This window comes from Cotesia typhae, unplaced genomic scaffold (genome assembly GCF_013202065.1).
Source record: "Cotesia typhae breed Kobodo isofemale line unplaced genomic scaffold, CoteBio_Ctyphae contig_44, whole genome shotgun sequence".
Classification (NCBI taxonomy): Eukaryota; Metazoa; Arthropoda; class Insecta; order Hymenoptera; family Braconidae; genus Cotesia; species Cotesia typhae.
In genome coordinates this window covers 4,742,886-4,765,033 of record NW_027423753.1, presented here as the reverse complement: position 1 = coordinate 4,765,033, position 22,148 = coordinate 4,742,886, and the positions used below count along the sequence as shown (strand labels likewise).

The 22,148-nt window shown below is 31.8% G+C and overlaps 1 protein-coding gene across 7 annotated transcripts in view; it reads right to left on the bottom strand.

Annotated features, from left to right (window-relative positions):
• Nucleotides 1-22,148, bottom strand: part of LOC141529144 (serine/threonine-protein phosphatase 4 regulatory subunit 1) — a 93,360-nt gene that overhangs the window by 17,368 nt on the left and 53,844 nt on the right. The window contains exons 1-2 of one of the 7 annotated variants that reach the window (XM_074245582.1): nt 8,255-8,457; nt 7,894-8,040 (exon numbers count right to left, since the gene is read on the bottom strand). The exons of 5 other annotated variants lie outside the window; for them this stretch is intronic. In XM_074245582.1, coding sequence (XP_074101683.1) covers nt 7,894-7,952 — 59 coding nt within the window. In that variant the 5' untranslated portion in view covers nt 7,953-8,040; nt 8,255-8,457. Of the gene's footprint in view, nt 1-7,893; nt 8,041-8,254; nt 8,458-22,148 lie in introns of those variants that run through there. One more of the 7 variants, XM_074245583.1, reaches the window with a different exon arrangement.

Genomic DNA, 22,148 nt, shown 5'->3' with positions numbered 1-22,148 from the left:
TCACACTTGGGAAGAAAAAAAAAAGTTGGAGACGAAAATTGTATCGATAATTTGTTTATAAACATTAAAAAAAATGTTTAGTTGGTGATGTAATTATTTTTTAAGTATAATAAAAATTTTTCCCAGAATAATTAAAAAGAATAGTTTATATAGTAATAACAATGACGTTTGTGTGGTTGTAGTTGGTTCAGTCATTCGTCAGATTGAGTGCGTAGTATTATATCTCGCGTGAGTGGTGCCATCTGAGTGTGTGTATTTGGAGGTAATGTCAGTATAGAGGTAAGGGGAAGTGTACCGAATACCGAACTTGAGCATAAGTACGACTGAGAGAAGAAAGGAAAGAGAAGAAAATGGGGAAGGGAGAAGAGAAAAGATATGACGGCTGTGCTACAGAATGAGGGAAGCGTGAGTGTGTGTCCACTCTCGCGTAACCGTCTACGTCGGCACGGATAGTGCAGGAGGGTGAAGAGCGGAAAGTGGAGAGTGGAGAGGGATCGCAATGTAAGTAAACGAATAATGAGTAGAAAGAGCGCAAGTGTGAGTGTAATGCGCATAGCAGCGATAAATGTATAGATAGGGGACCTTTAGTGTTAGTATCACAATATAGTAGTGTAGAGGAAAGAGAGGGTGGACGTCTGTGTGGCCGCGTGGTGTGGGAGCGTAGTAGCGTGTGTACGCCAATGAGTACCGCGCATGCGCCAAGTCTTCTCGCTGTCACTGAATGAACTACCCCCACTTTTGTACGCTACGAGATTATGTTTTATACTATACTACTATATACGCTCAACTCTACTCGCGATCGACTTTATTGCGTTTGAGGTATTTTTCATTATTATTATCGTTGTTTTTAAAAATAATTATCAATTAAATTTATAGATAAAAGGTATTAATTTTTTAGAAAATTAGTTTTTTATCACTGTTTAAAAAAAAATTATTTATAAATAAATTTATTAACTACACAGAAAGAAAATAAGTCTTGAGTCAAGCGTAAATTTTCTTAAATCAAGAAAATTTTAAAGAAGATTTCTTCTTGCTTCAAAATAACTTCGGTCTTCCTTATCATTTATTTCCTTACAATTATTTCCCTCCACGGATATTCCCCAATAATTTTTTTAAGCAAATTTGAATTCTGGCTGATGAAAAAGAGATACGGTAAAATTTATAAAAACTTTTTGTGTAGAACGTTAAATTTTTTACCAAAAAAATTTCTTACAATTTTTCGTCATCTCTAATGTTTGACTCAAAATTTCAATATTAAGATTTAACGGTACAATATTTTTATTTGCTCCAAAATAATTTTTAAATAAACAAATAAAATTCCGATATGAAAGATATTTTTGTTGAAAATTAAATTTTCTACACAGAAAGAAAAAAATTCTTGATTCAAGCGTAAATTTTCTTAAATCAAGAAAATCTTAAGGAAGATTGAAAATTTCTTGAATCAAGTTAAAATATTTTAAGCCAAGAAAATTTCTTCTTGCTCCAAAATAACTTAAATCTTCCTTATAATTTTCTTGGTTTAAGAAATTTTTTTTTTTCTATGTAACTTTTGTGAGAATCAATTTAAATTTATTTTTAAAAATTTCTCATTAACATTCCGTTTTTATATTTTTAAATAAAAATTGAATTTATCTTAAACTTCGAATTATTTGAATTGAAAATACATAATATTTTTTCAAGATATTAGATTCGAAGATATTTTCCCATGTAATAGACAAAATATTATTAATGAAAATAAATGTATCATTTAGAAAAAAAAAATATAATGGTTATTGGTTTTATTGTTGATGATAATTGTTATTATTTATATTTTTGGGTGAATTTGAAATAAGAATAATTTATTTGAGCAATGATTTATGAGGAAATGTACGTGACATTGAGAAAATAGGATTAGGGGTTGGATGTGTGTGCGTGAAGGGTAAGGGAAAAATAAGGGTATGTGTGGAGAAATAGTTATTAGTAGTGGTATTAGTATTAGTATACAGGATATAGTATAGAGTGCATTAGAAATAGGAATAGGAAAAGGCGGTTTAAGATGCACGACATATGCGAGTTTTAACGCGTATAGTAGAAAGCGTGTGCAGCTGCGAGATAACTATTGGGGCCGGTGGACGACACGTTTTTCGAAGAATGTGCCACCATTACTGTGCCAGGATGTAAGGGTGTAGGGTGTACAGTAGTCAAAAGCCTGTATACACTGCATATATATATATATATATATATATATATATATATATATATATATATATATATATATATATATATATATATGACTGGAGAAAGAAAAAAAGAGAAGTATTGATTTGTAGGTTGTAGGTTGTAGGGCGAGTGCAGGGCATCCCTACCAACACAATTTTCCCGCTGACGTGGGTTAACGATCCCCTAAACTGCCAGTACTACCCTTTTCAGATTTTTTGCGCGGCCTCTTAACCCTCTTAGCGGGTATTTTGTCAACTTAAGATCTATGATGTGTAATCACTCAGTAATGCAGTTTTTTTGAGTTTTTATTTTAATTAAAGGTAGCGATAATTTTAAACGAAATTAAAAATTTATTTACAAAAAAAAATTAGATTCTTAATAATCAATTTGATAGAAAAAAAAAAAAAAAAAATCTTATTAGAAAAAATGCACACATTAATTTTATAATTTTTTACGCGCGCATTTTTTAATTTTTAAATTTCACTTATTTACTTAAAAATTAAACTACACAGAAAGAAAGAAAGTCTTGAGTCAAGAGTAAATTTTCTGAAATCAAAAGAATCTTAAATTAAGTTAAATTTTTTTTAAGTTAAGAAAATTTCTTCTTGCTCCAAAATAACTTCGGTTTTCCTTACAATTTTCTTGGTTCAAGAAATTTTTTTTTTTTCTGTGTATCTTTATTTATTTAATTTAATTTATTTTTATTATAATTAATTGATTAATTGAATAAACAAAATGGTCAAAATAAAAAAACAAATTTTTTTAATTGATAATCCTGTTGAATATGTAATTTAAATATTTCCGTATTAAACTTTAAAATTTAATAATTTTGACTAAAAATTATAAATAAACTAAAAAATGAATTACATAGGAATAACATAGACTACAGCAATGAACTTATGGTCTTAACGAAGATCAAGAGCATCCACCCCAGAAAGTTGATTTAAAATTTATCAGGGGAATGTACTGGCTCGCTCGGAAGAACCTCGCTCGTATGGAGGGAAAAAATGAAGAGGAACGACCGAGAAGAGTCTCGAGAAAAAGTAAACAAGTGGATGAGGTAGGACGGGACGGTGGTCAGTGCATTTGGTGCATTCCTGAGCAGTCTGCGTCGACGCAAGCGCAACAAGAAAAGAGATTAAGATAAGAGAGTGAGGGAGAAGAGGATGACTAGTTGCTGCCGCGAGAGGAGACAAGGAAGAGAAGCTCGGCACTTTGGACCGACCAACGCAAACCGCATTCCCGGCCGTGACCTTCGCTAGGACATCGTCACTGCTCCCACTCCCGTAGAGCCTTCATTCTTACTATATTCAGTAAATACAATTCATTTTAATTAAGATGAATTAATATTGATTACAGAAAAGTTTTCTTTGAATATTAATTTCAATTTCAATACCAACATATATTTTATGTAATTAACGGCACGGTTTATTTATTTTATTTTTTTTTTTTTTATTAAAGAAATATTTGTCGAGCTGATGTAACGATTGCGCTCATTGGGGGTATGAAGACTAAAGAAGACTATAATATGTATGAAGAAAAGATGAAATAAAAAATGTAAAAAAAGTGGCGGTGAAAGAAGGTAAAGACACTCATTCATAGTTTCTAGTTGACTGCCTCTGAGGAATCACAACAGAAGTCTTTAGTCTTTGGTCTTTGGTCTTTTATTTTATTCTATTCAACTCGCCGTTTAATAAAATTCCAGAGATTAATTTCATTGGAATCACCGCTATCAACAATGATAATGATAAAAATTATCCACGGGAAATAATTAACAAATGGTGTACACGGTGCTAATAGACTCCAAGGTTTGCCGGTTTAATTACATTGACACCTCTGCCAGTATTCAGTACTTTCAGGTATAATTTATTTAAAAAATAAAAAATTCATATTATTATTGTTAAAATATTATGTATTATGCAAATTATTCGCGGAATCTAGTAATATAATAAGCGAAAAAAAAAAAAAACATCCATAAAACTTGGAGTTAGCTGTGAAGTTGAGCATTAATGTGAGATATGAATGAGCGCCGAGAGAGGGGACCGGGGAGAGAAAGTGTTGTTTACCGTCTGCACCAAGTGAAGACGTACATAGTACGTGTGTGTGGTACTACAACAAAACAGGGGAAAAATAAGAATAAGAATACGAATAAGAAAAAAGAACAAGTAGTCAACACACTACACATAACAGGGAGAATTTTGCCTCAACGCTGCTGCGGGTCCGGGCCCCAGGATTCGAAGAAAGAAGAGAACGAGAGTCAACGACCTGACGAGCCTCTGATGTTATTAAGTCAACCTGAACCCTTGTCTCTGCATTTATTTATTTATTTCCTTTTTTTACATTTTTTTTTTTTTTTTTTTTTTTAAATATGGATAGTGAGTTTGAGTATGAAGTGAGGCTTATCAGTTTTTTTTATTTAATCGGTAGACCGATTAAATTTTTATTGAGATAAATAAAGTCACTTGCAATGGATTAAGCAACCGTTACGTGACCGATTGACATACGACCGGATATTCGGCACCTGCTTCATTTTTTAAACCCTAAATTCATTACATTCCAATTAATTATTTTCATTTTTATTCGTTCGTTTGGTTATTTAATGTTGCGTCTCTTTGGGATCAATAAAATTTTATGAATTTATTTTTTTGAGGAAAATTTTGAATAATTTCAATTTTTCATAAATTATTATTATTATTAATATCAAAGAGGATAAAAATTAAGACTTTTTGGTATAATAAAACCAATAAAAGATCTCTATTTGATTACACAGAGAATTTGTTAATTTGAAATAAGAATATTGTTTGTTTTCAATAAGAAAAAAAAATTCTACATTCTCTGACTTAGCAAATTACTTGATTAAAAAAAAAAAAATTTCAAATCAATAAAATTATATTGAAAAGTGTCAGTGTCCTGAATTAATTAAAAATAAAAAAAATTCTAGAATTAAAAATTTTTTAGTTCAAGAAAATTTTAAATTTAATTCAAGAACTTTTTTATTTGAACCAACACAACAAAACACTGTAAAATAATTTTTTTGTTTTAAGAATTTTTTAATTAGTATAGATAACGTCAGAAATTTAAAATGCAATACTTAAAAAAATTTTCTTAAAAAAAAATTTATAATAAATAAAAGTGGAACGAAATTTGAGAATCGATGGATAGCGTAGAAATAAAATGCGGTAGAAAGAGTATTTTAAAAGTGGAGGGAAGTTTAATAATAAGAGAGGGTCAGTAGCTTCGCGTTCTCATGCATTCCGTTCTGTCATGGCGGTCGGCGACTACTCAGACGGTTGTGTGTCCTGCTCGCGGTATTTTTCTCTCTGTTGGTTACTTGGTGTTGCGTTATCGGTTAACTCGTCTTACACTACACTTTGGCGGTGTAAGAGAGAAACCAAAGTTGGACACAAGACCTACCAGTAAAGTAGTAGTACATATAGTATCATATAGAGAATATCCTACACACTCGGATACGGCGTACAAGTAAGAGAACGTTGAGGTCGACTCCGAGGAGCGGAGAAGTGGGAGGGGAGTAGCTGGTGCACTAAATGGCCCGAGTATAGGCGCCCGCTCTCACGCTGCTCAGGCCCCCGGCCACGGTCTCATTCCCCACTCACTCCCAACTTCCACACACTCTTACTGCCTCTTTGTTGCTCTTTCATTCTGTGATACAACACATTATGTTATTCCCAAGTAAACTCTTGTTCACTCTATTTCGCGTCCGCGACCCTCGGGCCACTCGCGATCACTCGACCGGGCACTGCCCTCCCCACTCCACCCGCCAACCGGGATGTAAACAAGTCCCAGTTGAGTTGCCTCGTCCCAAACGATATCAATACCGATCCAATTTTATTTTATTCTCTGCACCTTGCGGAGTTTCTTTTTAAAATTACACCCCGATCTTTATGATCATGAGCATACCATCTGAATTTAATCCTGATGATGATTACTACCGTCCTCGTACTCACTGGTTAGATAAAAATTTATGGAATCAAATGAGAAATTAAAGATTAAAGATCAGAGATTTGCAAAGGTAGATCAGCTTAACCGGAGGAACAGCAAGATTTAAAAAAAAAAAAAAAAAAAAAAAAAAAAAAAAAAAAAAAAAAAAAAAAAAAAAAAAGCGCCAGCTCCTTTAATGCGAAACCGACAACAATAACACGAGTGAGGGTATATGAATGCCTCCTCGTGTGTTCTTAGTGTTATGCACCGTATGTTTGCACATGTGCGGGAGCGATGAACTTGAGAAGCTTCTTTAGTGCAACATTGTTTGTCGCAACGCTCATACTGATAATACTCATCCATCACACTAAAAACAAAATATTCATCATTAGTTTTTATTTAGAATTATTGAGAATTATAATTTGTTAATGGTGACTCACCAAAAATGTCCTGAGTCATCGATCAGGATTTTTTTTTTTTTTAATTTCAACTTCAACTTACTTGATATATTTTTTTTTTTTGTTTTAAATTCGTCGAATCTATTAACCAATTTATATTAATATACAATAATTAATAATAAAAATAATAAGCAAGAGTAAATAAAAATTACTCGCCAGCAATAATCTCACATTTGTCTCCATAAACTTCCAAGAGATTAAATAAAATTCATTCATAATAATTTTCAAGGCCGTATACCCGACATCCGCTACCGAGAACTTATAATCCGAGTTGAGTTGGAGATAATAAAATATATGTATATATATATATAAATGTCAGAGACAAGGGCGAACACGGGCATTGTCGAGTCAGTGCGTCATCGGGTAAAAAAAGTTATTTCTTGAAATAACAATTCATATGTGCTCACTCTACTCGCATTCTTGAGAACGTAACAAGTATTATTTTTATCCAGCAATGATATTAAAATATAATTATCCGTCACTTGTCACTCGATCTAATCACCTCATATCGATTTGTCGAATCAATATAAATAATGATGATGATAATAATCAGTAAAGTATGCCGAAGTAGTGAATAATATAATAATCTGAAATGAATAAAAAATTTTCGAGCCATAGTTTAGTAACTGAAGAGAATTAGAGATAGGAAGCCGAAGCCTTTACCCGTAAGACGGCCAGGAAAGAGATAGGGGAAGAACTTGAGTACTCCCGTTGGTATGGGAACACACACGGTCTCCGGACACGTGTGTTTCACTTCCTGCGTCGGACCGGAAGTCTATATAGTACTATGGCGCACTGTAGTGTAGCGTGACCCACGTTAAAAGGCCCTATTACCAACTTAATGCCATAAGAAATGGTTCAATTACCGGTCGACCGTCGAGCGTTAGCTTCTTTAGCTTATTGCTATTTCTTCTTCAAACGGGCCGCTAATTGTCTTCCTAAACAATCATAAATTATCGATTTATTCATTAATTCAGATTGTAAAAATTTATTTTTTAATGTTTAATAACATTAATAAACAAAAATGGCGGCCACGTGCCGGTGGACGGGTATCCAAAAGACGGAACCTTTTAATCAGTGACAGCCTGCCGACTATTTGCCGAGATCAAAGAGAAACTGTAAATCACGCTGGTGAATTCACAGCAGTAAATTTCCCGAGAATAAATAAGACCAAGGAAAAATAATAATAATAATAATAATAATAATAATAATAATAATTTAGATTTTCTCTTATACTTAATCTCCTTCAATCACAACTCTTTAAACATTATTTAAATTTAATATAAAACTTTCTTACGTTGGACTATAATTCTTCTTATCACTATTTTCCGAATCGTTTTCCCTTTCACTTGTCATCTTCAATTATTATTTATAATTTTCTTCTTGACTCTTCAACACGAATTGGACGTCTGATCAGTAAGTAAACTCTTGAAACCAAAATCGGCTTGCAGAAGTATAAAAATACGATGAAAAAAAAAAAAAAAAAAAATATATATATATATATATATATATATAAATATATATTTAAAATAATTTCTTCTTTTTTTAAAATATAATAAAGAGAGAGACATTTAACCGCGTCGTTTCCGGTCGCGCCGCGGCGTCATCGACCCACGTGTATTACCGACGTTGAAATAATTTATAATTTTAACCCTCACTTTCAACGGCATTTTATAAATTATATTTTATTTAATAGATTTACATTTAAAGGCATTAAAGAAACAATTGCGTCACGTGCACTCTACACGACACACCCGAACAATTATTGTCACGTAAATTACGAAACTGTTGAATGTTGAAATAAATAAAAAAGCGAACTAAACTCAGTAACTGTCGGAATAAGAAGACAAGAACCGCTCGCGATGAAGCTCGGGGGTAAACTGCGGCCGACGGTCCCGCCACTAACGTTAGTACAAGCACTACTGGCCACGCAACTACGCGTGCCCCGTTGCCGCATACAACTGCGCATTACCGACGCACAAATAAAGAATGCGCATGCGCTTTATTCTCATACACATACTACACACACTGGAGTACACCGCGGCCAATACACACCACTCATGTGAGAAGAGAAGAGACAGAAGACTGAGAAAAGGACTACGGGGGATAAAACAGACCCGTTATTTCTCAGAAACAAACCGACGCTTGCCGCCAAACAGACCTGCATCATCTTCTTCTTCTTCTTCTTCTTCTTCTTCTTCTCTTTCTACTTCTACATCTACATCTACTTCCATCATCATCTTCGCCACTATCATCTTCACCGTCATGATAATACCTACATGTTTAATGATTAGCATGATAAGTATGAGTGTTGTGATGCTTCTCACAAAACCGTATGAGGTTAAGACAGCTGAGAATGCTGCACTCTGGAATGTTATTTATATCGATGACGTTTGTTTGTAAGTATTACATATTTATTTATGGAATATTTAATATTAAATACTAAATATTTAATATGCATTTAATTGAAATACTTTTTCTGACGCAATATTTATTATTTTTTTAGGTTATGTAGTTGATATTCAAGCGGAATTACATATTGTATCAGAATGGAAAAAAAATATTTTAGAATTATCATAAACAATTATAATTAAGGTCACAAAAAATGTCAATGTTATGGATAAAATTTTTAAACGAGGGGCAGATTAATGTCAAAAAATAATTTGAGTAACGTGAGAAATTTTTTCAGTCTAATAAAATAATCAGAATTTAAGAAGAAATATTAACCTGAATGTGGGACGGTAATATACATTATATTTTATTTATTTAGATAATATTTTATTATATTTCTATAATATAAATTGAAAGTTAATTTTTCTTTAGAAAAATTTTTTTAAAAACTAAGAAAAATTGAAGATACAGCAGCTTTTATAAATTAGAAAATTTACTAAACTTGTAAATTGTTTTTCAATTCAAGAATCATGTCTGATAAAATTAACAAAGCTATAGATTCTTAGAAAAAATATGACACTGCATATTTGAAGAAAAAAATGTTACAATATTAATAATTACTTAAACTGAAGAAATAAAATGATAGATACTTCAGACGTAATTATTGTACCTTGAATTGCAGAGCGAGTGAATAATATAATTATTTGACGTCTGGAAACATAGGATTAATAAAGACATAGAGAATATGGTCTCTGAATAACTCGCGGAAGATTATTAAGGTCACTGGCGTATAGCAGTTGCCGACAAGAGCAAATGAGAGAGCTCTCGAGGTCCAGGGCCGTGTCAAGTTCGTACGAAAGGAAAATCAACAATCGACACACAGCAGCGTAGATAAATGTGTGGATGGGTAAGTTTTATTCCGCATTCTATGTAAGCAGATACAGAAAGAGAGGCTGAAAAAAAATTATCATAAGAATGAGGTGTACTTTATGATATTCTTTTGTAGGTTATCGATTAAAACATTAGCGAATGTTCCCAGACGTTTCACCTGATGCCAGACTAAACATTTGCTAGTCTGGGTTCAAATACTGGACACGCTGGACGTCGAATGGAATGGAACAGAATAGAGAAGGGGAGACTGCTGACTTGTAATTTTTATTTGCACGTTGTCCAAGTCCTGCATAACGGGTTTGAGCTGTTGCATACTGACAATGCAGACCGGGACACAACACTGTGATAGCGTTGTGCAAAGCTCAGTTTAGTATAAGTATGAGATTGTACAGTCCGGATGAGGATGAGGACGAGGATGAGAATGAGTAAACCAGCAGATGCATCTGAAGATGTTCACAACAGGAAATTCCTCGTCTCACTCTTTTTTTTTTATATTTCTCTTATTCTCAATCACTTGTTTATTCCTTTCTGTCTCTATTTATCGTTTCTGTCCCCTCATACAGTTCCAGTCGTTGTCGTAGTCATAATCATCATCATCATCATCATCATCATCATCATCAACATGAGCAATGTCGAGAGACAACACTGAGGACGAGGACAAGTACAAGTACTATTTTAACCCTTCTTTCAAATCAACGTACGTAGGACTCAATACAAATGCACGACCATGGAATGCTAATATGTACAATGTATTACTGTGTAGGACTGAAGAAAAGAAGAAAGAGAATGATATATTGAGCGCGGGCACGTTTCTGTTCAACTCATACCAGCATGTAAGTACATAACAGGCGTGGTTCGTGAATGGACCGCGGTGTTTTACGCTCAACACATTATTTTACACACACGCTATACCACTATTAACTACTATGTGGTATATAGAATATACTAAGTTAGTAGTATATTATGAAAAACAAAATGTCAATGAGCGATATTTATATTGCGTGAACATAATTATTGACCAGGCAAATGAATGCGTGCGGCGAAAAAAAAATAACTGTTATTTACTATCCACGGATATTTCAATTTTAGTAACAGTATGTAAGTACATTGATAAAAAATTAATTTTATTTAAGAGAAAGAAATCTTGAATCAAGTAAAATTTATTAACTGAAAAATTTTTATGCTCGATTCAAATTAATTTTTTTTATCGGTGTAATAAATTTCAGAAAATTGAAATATTCAGACTTTAATTAAAATTTGTAAATAAAAATTTTTTATTTAAAAATTTATTCCAATAGCTTATTTTATTTATTTATAAATGTTAACTAACTGGATTTTTTGTTTCAGCTGGACTCATTCATACAACAAATAATACCATGGAAGTTTATTAAATAAAGATGGAGGAGTAAAATTGAATGGAAGTTAAGCACAAATAATAGAATGTAACATAAATGAAAGAAAGAAGAAAAAAAAAAGAAATTGTACGGGGATGTGGTGGGATACCGGTGAATGAACCGTAGAAAAATGTCAATGAGAGCAATTATTATTGCACGAGTGTGTGGTTAGCGCATGCGTTTTAAATTCGCGGAGAGAGGGTGCGGGTGCATTAGCCGTACCGCACGTCACGGGCAACTAGTATTAGTATGTACAGCCGAAGGAGGAGGCAGTGAAAGAGGTAAAGGAGCTAGCTCCACAATGAGGAGTCGGATGAGGAGGGAAAGGAAGGGTTTCATTAGTGTATCTGCGGGTGTAATCGTGCTCGCACGTGCAATTTGCCACGTATGGTAATCCGCTGCATTATCATCATAATTTCTTCTTCTTCTTTTTCTTTCTTTTTTTTTCCTTCAATATTAATATTCGTCTATGCATGAAAAAATTGTAGTTTAATTTATTTAATTGTTTAGGATGTTATTATAATATTTTTTTTTTTTATTACAGCCTCGGTCTATTAAGTCCTGCATCTTAACTAAATCGCGTTTAATTACCACCGGCAATTAACGTTTGAGTACCGGAGAACACGCGTGGGTGACTGTACGCCATGCGATTTCCCGCGGGGCCTCTGGTACTAAACTGTACCCTGTATTTACAGTATTATCAACTGCGACAAAGAAGCAACTCTTCATATATATAAATATATACACATGTAATATGTATATGATACGAGTGTGGTAGTCAGGAAGAAGAGATAGAGAAAAAGATACAACGGGTACGGTTGGCTCGCATTCATAAAGCACCGGACACGCTCGGGATATGCGCGCGGCTAAACCTTTTCCTTTATTTCTTTTATTTATATATTACTATATTACTATATACTATAACTACCAGCATCGCATTATCCAGTTGTAAAAGTTAAGTCGGTTGAGTAAACTCGTTACATACTTAATAATACGCCCACTAATTTTATCGTATAATTTTATTTTTTCTCATCTTCTTTCAGATTCTTCTCCACTTATTAATTCAGACCAAATTGGTTGGACTAATTTTTATAGTGGTAATAATTAAAATAAATTAATTGGTAATGCGATTGAAGAAAATTTCAATAATATTGAAGATCAATTAAAAAAAAAAAAAAAAGTTGAATTTTTTTTTTTGGACTAAGACTTGGGGTATTGAGTAAAGTCTAAGGGTGATGACATCATGCGTGTCACAGCAGTCCATATAAAAATATGTGTAAGTATATATAATAATAAATAGTACAGTGAAGTATAGTACAGCACAGTAGAGTGTAGCAACAGAAATGTCACATGGTGGGTAGAGAATGGGGAGCGAGAGGAACTGGTACGGCCATGTGTGGGACCGGAAGTGTGAGTATCCGGCCAGACTCGTGTGGGCTTTTCTACTCTTCCTTCTCTCACGTTCTCTTTCTTTATTTTCTTCCTATCTTCATCTTGACAACTTTCTTCCGTATAAATAAAACTACCGGATTGATAAAGCGTTAATTATTAACAACACCGCGAGCAAGTAAAGGTAAAGTATCAATGATAATTATAATATCAATAATTATAATTAGAGGTAATGTATGTACTGATACCAAGTATAATTAAATGATATTTTTTCTAGGAAAGGCAGTTTAATGTCCAAGGAAGGGGAAGATGGTGGAAGCTAGACCGACAGGAATTTGGCTCCCGGCCAGGGCCAAAGCCGATTGAATTTTTGGCTCGAGGTCGATAGACCAGACTCGAGGAATGTTCTAGAAAGGAGACGCACGTCTTCGTATGCTCGACCCTACCTCTACTCGCGACTTATTTCTTTCATTTCATTTCATTTAATTCTTCTGTTTCTTTCTTCTTTCTTCTTCTTTCATTACTCGGGTATGTATATATGTATATGTATATATATATATATATTACAGCGCCGATCTTTGGTTTAACAACTACAACTATAAACAATAACAACAACCAGACAAAGACGGAGATGATACAAACGCATATAACCTCGAGTTTCATTGTCATTCTTCAAGAATTACGACTTTACATGCTGATGAGTACGTGGAACGAGGAGAGATCGGTGAGAGCTCCTTTCATGGTCGCACGCGATAATTAACTAAACCGTACGACGGACATTTGATCTGTCTCATTATATACATATAGATATTTATAAGTACGGATAGTTTCAGTTTTAGTTGTGTCTGTAAAATAACTTGGCGCCGACACTTTCCCAATTGCCGAGTTTGCATAAGATAAATAAATGCATGAGTTGTTCTAACAAAAGTCTTCTTTTTATCCGACCACTTGTGTGTATGTGTGCTAACGTTACATTAGTATAAATACTTTGACCTGATTCTTAATTCCATTCAACAATCGAATTTATAGTGTTGTGTAGTCTAAGAATTCGAGGGTCTTGTACTAACAAAACTACACAACTCTACACTGGGCCCATAACCTGTAGCTGTTTGAGGCGCCGCTGTTTCAGTTGCATTATATTTATAATGTATTACTAACGCCTATTTTAATTTATATTGCCTCAGATTATATATAATTCAATATTAGCTCAACAACAATGTACCCACAGATATTAAAGAAATAATTATTTATTCTCGGTTTTCTATTACTATTTTTATTATTCAATACAACTTCTTGGTAGGTAATTTAAAATTCTCAGAAATAAAATTTAATTGAAGTTGATATTATTAAATATTTAATAAAAATAATAAAGTTCTTTCGTGAGCTAATGGGCCCTCTACTCGTATAACTGATTACTTTCGCAACGTGTTACATTCTAATCCCTAAGCAATTGCTCAACGATTCTCCGTTATTGAGAAATATTGACTATGTTTATTTAATATTTATACAAACACAAATAGACACGTTTATAAATATCTCTACATATGCAGTAATATATATATATATATATATATATATATATATATATATATATATATGTTTATGTATACGTTAAATATATGCACAAGTTTCATTTACGAGATTTTTAGATTAAAGAGGAATGTCGTATGTAATTAAATAGAAACATGAATTCGATTCGTATGCATCTAAATTATAAATGAAATATCTAAACTACACGTCGTAGCTATTTATCGATAATATAATGGGTTTTATTAAGTAAACAAAATTTTCTTACGGCCTATTTTTTTTCCTTCAGTTGTAGTTATCAGTAAATTTTAACTGGGCTGTAAAATATTGTATTTTTATTTATCTACTCAAGAATTTCGTCTTTAAGGTTGTAGAATTTCATTCATTGACAAAATGGTGGGTCAAGAATTTAGCGCAATACAAAATGGCTCTAATTAAATATAAGAAGGACAGATGGCGCGTCGGTAAATGCGCGAAATTTGAAATGTGATAAAATTTTTTTTTTAATTATCAAGTTTTGATTTTGCATTTAACATTAAAAATGTAACTATGTTATTATTATTATTATTATTATTGTTGTTGTTGTTGTTGTTGTTGTTGTTGTTGTTGTTGTTGTTGTTGTTGTTGTTGTTGTTGTTGTTGTTGTTGTTGTTGTTGTTGTTGTTGTTTGGTTTACGATGTATCTTGTTTCGAGCTGGGTAGTAAGAGATTGTAGGGATTGCATGATGGTGAGGATGATGACGGGGATGAGGACGGTGGGGATGGAATGCGAATAACTCTTGCGTGTTGTATGCACCGCGACTCTAATGTAAGCCAATGAGATGAGAATGTAGTGTAGAGCGTTTGAGTGTAAGAAAGATGGAATAATATCAACTACTACGAAAGAGGAGAATGAGATGACCAAAAAATAACAAAATAGAGTATAAGAATAAGAAGAAGAAAAATTAAATAATAAAAATAAGAGTAAGAAGCGAGACGGAAGATTGAGTAGGAATAAGCTGAATCGAACAAGATAACGAAGGAATAACTGGGAGAGAATATAAGGCCCAGAGTCTTTTGGGACACAACAAACAGACGCCGCCTCGTAATTTGTTTTCATACGTTCGCCAGTCTACGCCTCTTACTCTCTTCCACATCCATTCCATTCTCTTTACTCTCATCTTTACTCTTCATCATCCATACTACTCCACATACTTTATCCCAATAATCTCTTATCCTCTTTTTGTGCTGAGCCCTGCCCGGCTCCTTAATACATTCTTCAATTTTACAACATTTATTTTTACTCTATTTTGTTATCTAGTTTATGTAATTTAAAATCTTTTTTTTTTTTTTTTTTTTTTTTTTTTTTTTTCTAATGCGAAAAACTCGCGATAATGCTTATAGTCGATCTTTGGTTACAAAACAGTGCAGAGCGCCTTGGGCCATCCATCATCCCAATAATTGCTTCTCTTTCCCCATTATTTCTTCACCATACTCTTCTTTGCCTTTATCATCTTTCTCTTCGTCTTTTTCACCTCCCTTTGCTCTTTGAGACTTAGATCGCGGCTCTTTCGATCTTACTAAACTTTCATTCGCGAGTAACACTCCCCGATGCCGCGGGGATCACGTCCATCAACAGATCTTCACAGCCCTTTCTCATATTAATCTGAGAAAAAATTTTGTCCTTCAAATTTTTACCTATTAAAAGATTTTAATCGATTTTGCCAACATTATCATTAATTTTACACAGAAAAAAAATTTTTTTTGAACCGAGAAAATTATAAGGAAGACCGAAGTTATTTTGGAGCAAGAAGAAATTTTCTTAGCTTAAAAAAATTTAACTTCGTTCAAGAAATTTTCAGTCTTCCTTAAGATTTTCTTGATTTAAGAAAATTTACGTTTGACTCGAGACTTTTTTTCTTTCTGTGTATAATTGAGAAAAAATTTTATTAAAGAAAAATTATTTTTCAAGTTCAAAATTAAAATTCTAGAATTGAATTCTTTAAAAAAAAAAAAAGTTTTTATCAATTTTTTCAGATCATCTTTCATTTAGAAAATATATGAATTTTTTATTTATACAAAATAATTATTTGTATTAATTTCAGTTTCGAATTTCGGGTCAAGGATTGAAAATATAGAAAAATCATATCAAACCTTTTTTGTATAAAATTGAATTTTCGACAAAAAAGGACTTTTTTTAATTTATTTGTATTTCTTATCATTCGAAAAGAATTTCAATTCAAAGTCAAAAAAATAATTTATATTGAAAACTACAATATTGAAGGAATCGATTTCCAACAAAGTCGACTTCGCCATCTTTACGGTGAATAATACGAAGAAACAGTGGGACTGGAAAATGTTATTTTAAAAATATTTTTTAGTGTCAACAAGAGGAATTATTTGCTCAAGACAAGAATTCTTGGGGAATGTTGACCCCGATATCTCCTTGTTCGCGTCCGCGTCACGCATCGAATTTCGTGGGACGAGTTAGTCGAACCAAGCAAGTAACTGTGAGCTGAGCACCAGCAACTCTCATTGAATTAGGTTGGAATGCACGAAGGTGGCATGTCGTCTATGGCAGCTATGAAGCTATGAAAGAACCAAGAACACACATCCTCTTTCTATCGTGCTTATGTATACTTATACATACATATACATTCTACTATATATACTGTGCGATCTAAGAATGAATAGAATAGTCTACTATCCGATCTTAAGAATCCCATTCATACTCGAAAATAATCCGACAAAAAATAACAAAGACAGGTAACCTTATTAAATTTAATTAAAAAATATGTTACGACAATTTTTAATAATTTCAAATTTAAATAATTCAATTTTCTTTCTTTAACTTTGAATCGAAATTATATTTTAATTTTGATACACAGTAAAAAATTTATAAGAACATTTTTTTGAGAATTTATTTTCCTACATAGAAAAAAAAGTCTTGAGTCAAATGCAAATTTTCTTAAATCAATAAAATTTTAAGGAAAACTGAAATTTTCTTGAACAAAGTTAAATTTTTTTAAGCTAAGAAAATTTCTTCTTGCTCCAAAATAACTTCGGTCTTCCTTATAATTTTCTTGGTTCAAGAAATTTTTTTTTTATGTGTACAAAAATGATCTTATATAACTTATTCGTATTTTCAATCCTTAATCCATAATTTAATAATTTTTACCAAATTTCTGAGATCTGAAAAAATTTTTAATTTTTAAATACGTGGTAATTACAATATTTTTGAAAATTCTGGCCCAAGGGTCCGAGATATAGACAAATTGACAAGGATTTCTTATAATTTTTTTGTAACGCCAATCCTCAATCCATAATTTTATATTTAAACGTTTACAAATGATCTGCTATGCAAATCAAAACTATTAATTTTTTTTTCAATTATAATAAATGTTAATTTAAAAAAAAATTAATTAAAATCTCAAGTGGTTAAGTAACTTGGGACTTTTATTGCTGCGTTATACCGTTTATCATTTGTATTATTAATTTCATAACGAGTTTGTGAATGAAAATTCTCCCACCCTGAAAGCAACAGAGCACCAGCGAGCTGTTACTATATATATATATATATATATATATATATATATATATATATATATATATATATATATATATATATATATATATATATATATATATATATATATATATGCTGGCGATAACAAACGGAAGCGTTTGTGTACAGAGTAGATTCATCGTATGTATCGTATCGGTTTTATCGGTGGTGTTCGTATTCGGTGGGTACGAATAGAACGCGCTCGAGTAGATATAGAGTAGAGATTCTCTCTGTATAATACTATACCCATTCTTGTTTAAAACTCAACTCGAAACCATGGCTTTTATTTTATACGTACGTATCTTCGTATCGGGCGTGCTATGCTCTTTTATTCTCTATACCATCAGGGGGATAGATATCAGTCGGTGACCCAGTGCACGATGTGATAGCCCCACTCATTCATATCTACCCGTACTCCAACAGAACATTATTATACATACATTCATACATACATGTATTTGTATGACGTACGTGGGGACATAACATCATTTTTTTTTTTTTCACTTTGAAAGATTTAAAATATTTATTTATGTAATTGCCTGATAAGGAATCACCAAGAAAAATAATGACATCATTAGGAAATTTTTTTTTTTAATTTTATTTTTAGAAGATAACCAACTTATTGGTGGTAATTATTTTTTTTTTATTTCTTTATCCGGGTTATTTAAATTTACAGTACAAAATCTCTAATTGAATTGATAATTTTTTTTATTTTTAAGAAAAAAGTAAGATTTTGTAGAAAAGTTAGAAAAAAAACTGAGTCAGAAGTTTTTTTTAATTTAATCATTTTTAGATAAAAATTTTAAAACTTTTAAATTGGTAAAATAAATTAAAAAAAAAAACTTTTAATTTTTTTTTTAGTTTATTAAAATCTTCGAAAAAGTCAAAATTTTCTTTTATACCCTACACGGAAAGAACAAGATGACACTGGATATCATCTCAGATAATATCTGTGGTGAAAAAAAATTTCAGATAGTAGCTAAAAAAAATCCAGATTATACTGTATGATATCTGGATTATAATCATTATAATCTGGATTATACTAGCTACTATCTGAAATTTAATTTCTCTTAAATAAGTTAAAAACTCCGAAAGCCTACAAGATACAAAAGAAAAATTTCATTCAAAAAAATGAACTAAATCATTTAAAAAAAATTAAGATTTCGTCATAATTTAAATAAATAAAATAAAAAATGTTTAATTTTCATTTAGTATTATTTTAAAAATTACTTTGAGAACTAATCAGAATTATTGTTGATAAAAATGTTGTTTTTCAGCTTAGCAAATAATAAGAATTATAATATGTGATAAATAAAATTTGATAAAAGTGATACAGCTGGAGCAGAAGGTGATCAGTAGTAGAATAAAACAAAAATAAAGTAGCGAGTTAATTACGCAGGGTTTGGTGGAATGCAAGGTGCAGTATTTTGAGTGCTCTTCATCATCTCCATGGTTGTTGGTCCTCCACTTGATCTTTTGGAAAGCAGGTATCAACAGAAGGGAGCTGTAAGCCGGTAAGCTGGTAATGGTAACGAGCTAAATGCCATCCAAGTTTAAGTATTAACAACCAAGCAGGCAAACTTACAGCTGAGTAAGTGAGTAAGTGAATAAGTGAGTAAGTGAGTAAGTAGGATAGCTGCCTAGTATGGTGGACGAAAGTCCGTCCATGGACCACCTCATTCATCCTATCTGCATTCCTCCAATGCTACCTGGGGTCCACTGGAATGTCCAAGTCCTCCCTTTTTCCCTCTCCCTGTTTCTTCCTTCGTCCTTATTTATCCTCCGGTCCCAACTTTCACTCCTTCTTTTATCATCCCAGGTACAATCAACAAATTCTCAGGCATCCCGGATAGGACTCTACAAGCTATCGTGTAACCATCTCTTTAAATCATTTCAATTCATCCATTTTCGCTCCTAAATACTCATATTCACAAAGTAATAATGGCATTAAAGATTTTTCATAATTTTTTTCTAAAATCAATACTTTGGGAGTTACAACCATTTTTACAGTGACTAGCTAATGATTTTTCATTTTCCACTGCGTGAATAATATTTAAATTGCTTTATCTTTTAAAATATTGGAGATAACGTGAAAGTATGAAAATATTTTTTGTAAGAAATTTTTTAAACTATAATTTTGGTCTCTTATGATTTCTTCCTACACTGAAAAAAAATTTCACTTGAATCAAGTAAAATTTACTTAAGCCAAGAAAAATTTCTCAGTTTAAGAATTTTTCTATTCAATTCAAAAAGACTAAAAATTTTAAAAGCGCGCTACGCTAATTTAAATAGCGCGCCTAAATTTTAACCAATAATGAATCGTGGCTCGATTTTGCGAGTTTCGACCTTTGACTAACTTCAAGACTTTCATTTATTTTAATTTATAGGATAAAGTTCTTCAAAAATATTTACTTGATTCAAACAAATTTTTTTTTCTATGTAAAATTAATAATTTTGGAGTTATGGCCATTTTTGTAGTAACTACACAGAAAAAAAATTTTATTTGAATCAAGTAAATAATTTTGAAGAATTTTATCTTTTAGATTTGAGTAAAAAATTTCTTAAACTAAGAAATGTTTCTTGGTTTAAATAAATTTTACTTAATTCAAGAATTTTTCTCTTAAATCAAATTAATTTTTTTTTTAGTGTAGATATTGATTTGACGGTATTAAATTAAAAAAGTTCCTTTAATAATAATAAAATTTAATAAATAATAGATTAATTAATAAAAAGTGTAATAAGGATAAAGAATATGCAAATTACATGCCAACTCCAAAAAAATTCGTGTTTTCACCAGCTAGACTGTGAGTCGCCAAACGAGCCTGCGAGGTGTCGGCCAATCGACAAGATTGTCGCGGTTATATTATGTTGTCGTGGTGGTTGTTATTGCGCGTCCAAGTGTCTGGCGAAAACTGGTAATATTGAGGATTATTATGCTTTTACTCGATCATCAAAATCAGTACTGGTACCAGTTGTCGGTATTGGCATTGGTAGTAGTATTGATATCATCAGATGGGACCAAATAGTTTTAGCGATGTAGTCGAAATAAGATGAGATAAGATGAGATGGAATGGGATGGAACCGAGACATACAACACGATGACAAGATACTGGACTGAGAAACTCGACTGCCTTGCCCGCAGGGCCGCGTGTCCACTCTCGCCTCTAGTCTCTCACTTTACAACTCGCCTGAGGTATTCATTAGTCTCTAGTCATTTCTCAATATCCTACTTTTTATTTTATTATTATGTATAATTGTTGGAAAAAATTATTAAAAATATCTTCCGGTCATAAAAATCTCATTTCATGTTAGGTAAATTATTTTCATTGAACTTTTGGACAAAGAAAATTTTTCATTTTTATTATTAAAAAAAATTAATGATTATTGATTAAATTAATAAGATTCTTGTAAAATTTTTAATTGGACAAAAAAATTTTAATTTTTATGAAAATTTACTAATTAAAGAAAATTGATATTAATTATTAGAAAAGAATATTTAATTATTGTAAAATTTTTAACTAAAAAAAAATATTGATTTTTTTTTTTTTTTTTCAAATTAGTACTGAAACAAAAAAATTAAAATTTATGTCTTCAAAAATTACTAATTGAAAAAAAAAAATCATACACAGAAAGAAAGTCTTGAGTCAAGCGAAAATTTTCTTAAATCAAGAAAATCTTAAGGAAGACTAAAAATTTCTTGAATGGTTCAATTTTTTTAAACTAAGAAAATTTCTTCTTCCTCCAAAATAATTTCGGTCTTACTTACAATTTTCTTGGTTCAAGAAATTTTTTTTTCTGTGTACGAATTCATAAACAATTATAAAAAAAAAACTCAATTTTATAAAAAATTACCAAATAACAGTAACAGCATCAATAAAAACGTATTTTTTCTAAAAACTGCCCCTCGTAGGAGTTATTCGAAGCCCTAATAATTTTAAAAAGAATATCAGCACCCCATAAATATAAATTATAGGTAGGTTATTCTCACGAATAACAATGATCAGTACGGTATTTTTCTTCACCTCGTTCTCATGCTATGCCGGTGCATATTTTTTTTGGAGTTATTTTTCACTGGAGTCTTATAGGCTACTCTTTGGTCTTACCGCCAACGCTAGTATCCCTTTTATCTCCACCTACCAATCGCTAACCACCTCTTTTATTTCATCTCTGTTGCTCTTAGCTGTTTGCCCGGATTTTTTGTTTTTTTCTTCTCTTCTTATTCTTCTTGAGCAATACCTTCAAGCGTCCTTTTTCGTCTCGCCCAGTATTAATACCAATACCAATATACTAATACCAAGAGCAATAAAGAAGCACGTAACAGCAGAGGTAGAGGTAGAGGTGAGAGATCCCTCGAGGAGAATCAGTTTCTATATATTTTATCTTAAAGAGAACTCCAATTGCTTGTTTTCAACAGGA